Here is an 8,187-nt window from a genome sequence, read left to right on the forward strand (position 1 = left end):
TTTAATTTAAGTTAATTTCATTAACCTTAAATAAAAATTTGTGGATTTTAGTTTTTACTAATAAAGTAATAATTACAAAGAAAAGCTAAAAAGTAGTTTCCCTATTATTTATGAAATCTATTTATTTTAAAATCTAGATTGGAGAGGAAATGAGTTTCTGAAAAACAAAATCTGGTAGAATACTAGAATCTACCACCGCCCGAAAAAAATCTAACCCAATAAATACTTTACCCGAAATTTCGTTTTTCGGAAAACTTTTCTCTGAACCGACTGCCAAACAAAACTGAACCGGAATTTCGTTCGGTTTTATTCGGCATATTTTTTCCTAAACCGTAAAAAACAACATGTTTTGACCCGAACTAACCAAATGACCGACCACCCCTTTGAGGCTTGAGTTTTCACAAAACTTGTTTTTTTTTCTTCTTATTTCTCAATGTCAAAAAGTCAAAACTATGAATTCTTTCCAATAAGAAAGAGTGAAAACTTGCGAAAAAAAAAAAGAGTGAAAACAAAATTGATGTAATAAAAATAGTTAAGAATGTCACATATTTTCGATATCTTTCAAGATCGAATCAATATCAGGAGTCAAAACTGCATGCTTGTATACATCTCCAACCAGACAACAGTTCTTCTGCTCTGTGTCAACCACCATCACATCTTGTGCAAACTCGCTCTTCAACCCCGGACTTACCTATACACCCCATCCGAAATCCGAATTAGTCTTTTACTACGATTAGCATGGTTTTACTTTTCCTGTATCCGGAAATCGAAACCAAAACCACACCAAACTGATGCATGCTCGATTCGATTTTACTTAGTTTACTATTTTTCTAAAACCAAAAGACATGAACCCTAACATCCCCCTACTAGATATTAGCCTAGTGTTATACTCGGTTAAAATGGCAGGATGTAATAGAATGCTAAAAAATAAGTAAAACCAAAGGGGTATGAGAAATGACTCACATCATAAAGCACTTCACCGAGTTTCATCTTGACAGCACCACTTTTGTAGACTAGTAGTTTGCCCATGAAGCCTTCTGGCAAGGCTTTTAAATCCACAGTCTTCTTAACAGGACCTTTGATATTTGGCTTTCCTTCACGGTTTTCTGTTGTTGCCGCTGGTGCCATAGGAACAGAAGGTAACTTCATAAAAAACATTTTCTGTTCTCCACTATCTTCCTGCCAAAATGTAATCCACACAATATGTAAATAACTACAGAGTTTCTAGAGTTTGCATGTGGCTTTAGCTTCTCTAATTCTCATTTGTAATGTCACTAACCATTAGACCGAGATTAGCGGCTGAGTTAAGTGAATCTTCAATATTTCCCGAAGCCTGCATGAATTCCTCTACGTCAAGAAGCTCTGCAATAAGGAGCAACATTTCAAACCTAGGCTCATGGTAATCAAGAATCTGTTTTTCACAAAACTGTTTACTTTTTCTTCTCAAGCAGATAAATGTATACATACCTGGATTGCCTGCGTACGGTCTCCTCAGCGGAAGTGTAATCGGGTAATAACTGTAATAATCCTGTGAGATAATCCAAGAATTAAAATTACACATCAATATTATCAGGTACGTGAGTTCGAGATATAACTTTAGGGACAGGTTACTGTTGTACTAACCCATGGTTCTTTATACTCTATCTCCTGAGTAGAGGTTGAGCCATAAGCACCAGCTGCACAAGAAACATCATGTATCAAATAGGTTCTGATTATAACAACCAACGTTTTTTTAAGAAATTATAATCAAGAAATCGTACTTGATCCATTGAGGTACTTATTTGATCTCGTCGAATTGACCACTCCTCCCATCCAAGCAACTTGAGAAGAAGAAACTGTAAAATCCACGCCAAAAACTCAACCAATGTGTACGATACTTTGATGTTTTTTTCACAACTAAGTAATGGAGCAAACAGAGCAAAGATAACAGTATAAGTTTCAAGTCAAAGATACTACCTTTCTTGTCCCCTTTTGGCTTGCGCAATGATCTTTCCTAAGACAAACAAATAAAACTGAGTAAGTGAGAAGAAACAAAAAGAGTGAAAACGCTAATTCACTCAAAACGATAAAAGCTTACAGTTACTCTGCGTAGCAATTCCATAGCTTGTGCACTACTACTTTCATTCTCAACCACTTCACTGCATTCAGAATTCATAAAGTTCAGAAGCAAATTTTACCGAAGTACACGTCTGTTTATATGAATCATATCAGTCATCAGTATAGCTTACGGTTTAACTTCAGGCTTAGGCACACGTTTTGGGGGAGCTTTTGGGGCAAATTTCATCTGCACAAGAACTCAAAAACGTAAATTTTAAGAGAGCCAATATCTTTTGATCTAATAACAGTATAAGTTAACGATTATAGCAAACACAAACCTTCCGTGCTGGTGGCTTCTGCTCCATTGCAATTGAATTCAAAAACTTCCGACTACACAAAAAAAAAGACCCAGAAGAATATTTAGCTACGTGTATTTAAATATCTTCAAACTAAGAGAAATTTTAGAATATTAAGAACCAGAAGCTGACCTGTGACTCTAAGACTGATCGGCGATCGTTGAGTTCAGTGACGGCGAGAACAAATAAGCTTGAGAGGATGAAGATGATCACCGGTTAAGAGAGAGATACACATAAATTAGGGCCTTTTTGAAGGTACTTCAAACGGCGGCGTTTAAAGTAAACCGGGTTATTTAAAGGAAACAGACTATAGGAGTTTAGAATGTGCGCGCTTTTTTTAGGCCCATTATTCGGCCCATTCAAAAGGGCTTATTTTGTAAACGTCGACGAGTGTTCAAGGCTCTCGTTCTTATTTTCTCCTCGACGCCGATATCCACCGCCTGGAAAGCTACAAATCAACGTCGTTCTCTTCTCCTCAGGTTGCTCCAATATGGCAGAGAGTTCGTCGAGGAAGAACCTCAAACGATCTTTCTTAGAAGATGAAGACTCCGATAAACAACCCCCGTAAGTTTACTATCCTTTCCGTAACCCTAATCGCCGATTCTTTTTTTTTTTTTGTTCTGCTATTGATGACGATACCTTGTCTCTTTGTTTTCGTTTCCGGTTGAATGATTCAGTTTTAGGGTAGAAAAAAATTGAATTAGTAGTTCTTGTATCTACCCTCTGATTCTTTCATCTCTTGAGTTTTGCTAGAATTAGAAAACTGAGTGCGGAGATTAATTGAACTAATCCTTTTGTTTAAGGAACGATCATCATGGTGTTTGGAGAATTGATTGGTTTTGATATTTTTCTCAGTTACAACTTGAGTTTGTGTGCATACGCTATAATGTGGATTATGGACAAGTAGTTTGGTGTATCTTATAATGGAGGATTCTTTCTGGCAGCGAGAAGCGAGTACGGTTTCCAAAGGGGAAGAAATCTAAACCTGAACAGCTCTTAGAGGAAGAAGCTATAGCTCGCCGCAACGCCCGTGATGCTGCTGAGGAGCGTGCCAGGCATCGTAATCAGAATACTGCTCAGCTCTTTAACGACAATGAAGATGACAATGACAATATTGATGAGGCTCAGGAGACTTATGAGGTACGATCTCTACCAACCTTTTTTTTGTTGCTAATGATGTCTATGTCTAGACCTCAATGATGTTTTTATATTCGTTTTAAAACAAATTATTCTGATGCTGTTGTTATTTCATTGTAGAATGATGGGAACCGCACAGAAGATGGGATCCAAATCGAAGCTTTTAGTCTGGACAGAGAGAAAGAAGAAGGTTACTTTGATGCTGATGGGAACTTTGTAGAATATGTTAGAGAAAAGGAAGTCAAGGTGCGAAGTACACATCTTTCATTGTTAAGTTTAGCTCCTAGATATTTTGTGTTTTGTCTTACATGTGTATTCTTTCAGGATGCATGGCTTGACAGTATTGAAAAAAATCCACTGTATATGGGAAGATCTGCTGCTAATGACACTGAGAAGGATGAAGATAGTGGAAACGAAAAAGCAGTGGATGAACTTTCTCAAGAAGACATTGGAGTCAGAAAGAGGCGCATTGCTAATGTCCTTGAACCAGGGGAAACGGTGAGACTCAGTCTAGGCTTCATCAAGGGATTGTTCTAAAACATGAAACACGGATTAAATAAATTCGAAATATTAGCTTAAGACAGCATTGGTGATAATACATACTTTAACATGTAAGATAACTCGGGTTCATTGTTACAGGTCCTGCGAGCTTTAAGGAGGTTGAAAGGGAACGCCAATAATCGCAAGGAGAAGATGACTCCTGAGACAAAGCTTATCTTTGATCAGCTTACTGAGGATGCAGACAAGCTCATCCAGAACGGCGACTACAGTTAAGTTTCGTATTACTTATGCTACGACAAGCTTTGCTACAATTAATATGATATCCTCCCTTTGCTAACATTGGTTCCTCTTTTTCTATGTTGTTGAAGACGTTTATCATGAGGAGCAAGACGTTTTCCAACGTGAAGCAGGTGAGAGCTCTAATATCTTTTTAATTCTCCATTATTGCTGCAGCTAAGATTCCTATGCTTTGTTATATTTCCTCCTTTTGCACAAAGAATTGGCTTTCCTTTCTTATTTTTCTTCTTTATGTTGCTCTTCTTAGAGGGTTATGAGAGACTAGCTCAAGCGAGAGGAAATACAGAATCTTGTGATATGTTTGGCGATGATGAAAGTGCTCCTGATCCCTCCTCGGATCTACAGTCTGGCTCCATCTCCGGCACTCAGCTTAATCCTACAAATAATGGATCCGATTATGTGTATGACGAATCTTCAGGGTCAGTTTATACGCTCCTCTCTCTCTCTCTCTCTCTCTTGCTGCTTCAGTCAGTTTTTTGGCTAAAAGCATTCTGTTGCTCACAAGAATTATTAAGTAATATGTTTTATGAAGCTCATTTTCATTTATCTGGAAGTATTCTAAATGGTTTTGCAGGTACTACTACAGCGGCAGCCTTGGTTACTATTATGATACCAACACTGGACTTTACTGCTCTGCTACAACCGGAAAATGGTAAACTTTAACTTACTTTGGAAACCCACTACTAATCTCTTTACTTTGCGTATACTTGTTTGGTTTGATTACAAAATATGCGTCCAGGTACAAGTACGACGAAGAGACGAAGGAATATCAAGAAGTGGTTTCCGAAGTTGCTACTGGGGAAGTTTAATGTCTTTAGTCTGTCTGTACTCTTAACTAACACAAGTCTTGAAATATTTCCCCAGTTAGACATGGTTGTTTTTTAGTTTGGAAAAAAGATAGCTCCTACAACTTGAGTTTATATAAATTATGGATTCGTAAGTTCTCTTCTCGATTATAGAGATTAAATGTACAGTTGGTCCTAAACTATGAACAAAATCTCATCTCCGTATGAACAAATCAGCGGTGAAGTAAGAAACCAAAATCTAGAAACGAAGGTTTCCAAATCAAGGTTGAGATTCGTAATAATAGTGAAAGAGTCAAAGATATACTCTCCAAACTGACGTTGACCAATAATAATAAACCAATCTAACCGGTTCAGACTTGATGAATCCGGTGCCAATACTTGTCACCTTTGTATCAGACCGGTTAAGCAGCAACTAGTAAAGCAGAGATTGAGAACATCGGCATGAATCGGCAGCAAAGAAACAAGTCATCTCGTCGAGAAAATCTCTACTTTTCTGATCAGATGCGAAACTCTACTGCTGGGGTTCATCTCGTTTGATCGATCCTGCGAATCTGTTGGAGTTTTTTTTTTAATCAGCCTTGATTGCGATCGGAGAGTTCTAAAAATGGCGGAGGAAAGCAGTTTGGAAGGTTCTGAAAAGGAAGAGGTCGATAGCTCAGGTGCTGGTCTTGGAGATTTGGAATCTCTGGATTCTATCGAGTCTCGATGGGTTATTCAAGACGATGATGATTCCGAGATTGGCGTTGAGGATGATAATGATGGATTCGACGGTACTGGACTCGAATCCGATGAGGACGAGATACCGGAGCATCGCCTGATCCGTACTGGTCCGCGTGTTGATTCCTTCGACGTGGAAGCGCTTGAAGTTCCCGGTGCTCCGAGGAATGATTACGAGGTGATTCATTGTTTACGTATTTTCTTTTTCCCATTTCATATTGTCATATAGCCATGGACAGGGCTTGATGAGTGTGTTCCTAAACAAATATTATATTTTAGCTGTTTTTTTACCAGAGTTCAGATACTAACTAGAAAGGACCACCGGATAGGGAAGTGCCATAAATAATTAAGTTGAAATTATTTTAGCAATATGTGGAGATTATGGACTAGAATCAGGAATGCTAGTATACGATTTTTACAAGTTGCAGTGATGGATATGGGGGCTCATGAATCTATTATGCTGGTCGATGTTGTTTTGATCTGTTTTCCTTAGTGATGGTTGTATCCTGGGATGGGAACTTCCAAAGGATGTAAACTCTGGGAGCAGTGACTGTGTTTTCTGATTCCAAAGCTTTATCATTGTACTGGCTTGAATTGTGATACTTAGTACCTAGGGAGGAGTTTTCAGTTTTCTGCTCGAGGGAACTACTCTTTTTGCATGTTCTGCTGCAGATGAAGAATAATGGATGATCTTATGGTCTAAAATTTGTTTTTCTTGATCCAGTACTTTTCTCTGCATAGTTAACCGAACTTCTATTTGTGTATTTTTCTTTTGCTAGGACTTGACTGTTGGGAGGAGAGTGTTGCTTGCATTCCAGACACTAGGGGTTGTCTTTGGGGATGTAGGAACCAGTCCATTGTATACGTTCAGTGTAATGTTCAGTAAATCACCTGTCCAAGAAAAAGAAGATGTCATTGGAGCATTGTCTCTAGTGTTATACACCTTACTATTGGTCCCCCTTATAAAATATGTTCTTGTTGTTCTATGGGCAAATGATGATGGTGAAGGTATGCTTTAATTATTCTGATCTCCTAATTATAGTTTTGCTTTGAATGTTTTCAGTACACAGGGCCAATTGTTTTGATGACTTATAATATTTCAGGTGGGACCTTTGCGTTATACTCATTAATCTCTCGTCACGCCAAGATTAGTCTTATCCCTAATCAACTTCGCTCAGACGCCCGAATTTCTAGTTTTAGACTGAAGGTGCCTTGCCCTGAGCTTGAGAGGTCATTGAAATTAAAAGAAAAACTCGAGAATTCATTATTTTTGAAGAAACTTCTCCTCGTGCTAGTTCTTGCTGGAACTTCCATGGTAATTGCCGATGGAGTTGTAACTCCTGCAATGTCAGGTTCTTATATAACCTCTTCTAAGTATGTTCATGATTCTGTTTTATTGAACAGGTTTTTCTGCTACCATATGGACTTGTCTAAATCACTTTCGTTGCATACTGCAGTTATGTCAGCTGTTGGTGGACTTAAGGTCGGAGTTGATGTAGTGGAGCAAGGTAATGGAGATTATAGTGTAATTAACCTTGAGGCTGTTTAGTGCTGGTTGTTTATCTTTGTCATTGCATTTTCGCTATTGTTCAGCTTTCTCTTGTTACTTCTTTGCAGATCAAGTGGTGATGATTTCGGTTGCATTTCTGGTGATCCTCTTTAGTCTACAGAAATATGGTACAAGTAAGATGGGACTAGTAGTAGGTCCTGCCTTACTTATATGGTTCTGTTGTCTTGCTGGTATTGGCATTTACAACCTGATCAAGTACGATAGCAGTGTTTTTAGAGCATTCAACCCTGTCCACATCTATTACTTCTTCAAGAGGAACTCTATAAATGCTTGGTATGCACTTGGAGGCTGCATTCTCTGTGCTACAGGTAATTTTCTCAGTTTTTCTGGATGGCCAAAAATTTCATTAGAAAAGGAACTAGATTACTCTTGTAGCTAAGGCTAACAGAAGTGAATAAGCCTTTTTATTCCCCACAATCTGCCTGATATCGTGATGCTTCCTTTATTGATTGTTCATATTATATAATTTTTATCTTTCAGGCTCAGAGGCATTGTTTGCAGACCTTTGCTACTTTTCTGTTCGATCAGTCCAGGTAAATGAAGAGTAGAATGGCCTTTGGTGGCCGATGTTTACCTTTTTCTTTTTGTATGCTATGTTTTGCTCAGTTTTCTGCAACTTTAATTTATTTCTTAGTGGTTTTCTGCAGCTTACATTTGTGTGTCTTGTCCTGCCCTGCCTCATATTGGGTTATATGGGACAAGCTGCATACCTGATGGAAAATCATGCTGATGCTAGTCAAGCTTTCTTTTCATCTGTTCCAGGTAA

General features: G+C 38.2%; 3 protein-coding genes across 3 annotated transcripts in view; 2 read left to right on the forward strand and 1 right to left on the reverse strand.

The window, feature by feature from the left end:
• On the reverse strand, positions 504 to 2,631 carry LOC104734928. The gene is made up of 11 exons (XM_010454624.2): positions 2,526 to 2,631; positions 2,376 to 2,427; positions 2,229 to 2,284; positions 2,078 to 2,138; positions 1,957 to 1,993; positions 1,761 to 1,835; positions 1,624 to 1,676; positions 1,468 to 1,528; positions 1,280 to 1,362; positions 964 to 1,179; positions 504 to 691 (listed from the first exon to the last, which is right to left on the reverse strand). Exons 2-11 carry the CDS (start codon positions 2,400 to 2,402, stop codon positions 542 to 544), a joined length of 819 nt encoding a protein of 272 aa, XP_010452926.1. The 5' UTR covers positions 2,403 to 2,427; positions 2,526 to 2,631; the 3' UTR covers positions 504 to 541.
• On the forward strand, positions 2,789 to 5,281 carry LOC104734929 (CD2 antigen cytoplasmic tail-binding protein 2). The gene is made up of 9 exons (XM_010454625.2): positions 2,789 to 2,957; positions 3,338 to 3,533; positions 3,651 to 3,776; positions 3,855 to 4,028; positions 4,170 to 4,299; positions 4,400 to 4,441; positions 4,576 to 4,747; positions 4,903 to 4,980; positions 5,068 to 5,281. Exons 1-9 carry the CDS (start codon positions 2,884 to 2,886, stop codon positions 5,135 to 5,137), a joined length of 1,062 nt encoding a protein of 353 aa, XP_010452927.1. The 5' UTR covers positions 2,789 to 2,883; the 3' UTR covers positions 5,138 to 5,281.
• Positions 5,528 to 8,187, forward strand: part of LOC104734930 (potassium transporter 7-like) — a gene marked incomplete in the record, with an annotated part of 6,054 nt that continues 3,394 nt past the window's right edge. Inside the window, 7 exon segments of the mRNA XM_019235127.1 lie at positions 5,528 to 6,029; positions 6,631 to 6,859; positions 6,955 to 7,203; positions 7,309 to 7,359; positions 7,469 to 7,729; positions 7,902 to 7,954; positions 8,069 to 8,183. Of these exon segments, the coding sequence (XP_019090672.1) occupies positions 5,739 to 6,029; positions 6,631 to 6,859; positions 6,955 to 7,203; positions 7,309 to 7,359; positions 7,469 to 7,729; positions 7,902 to 7,954; positions 8,069 to 8,183 (1,249 nt within the window).

Source organism: Camelina sativa, chromosome 13, assembly GCF_000633955.1.
Source record: "Camelina sativa cultivar DH55 chromosome 13, Cs, whole genome shotgun sequence".
In the NCBI taxonomy this organism is placed as follows: Eukaryota; Viridiplantae; Streptophyta; class Magnoliopsida; order Brassicales; family Brassicaceae; genus Camelina; species Camelina sativa.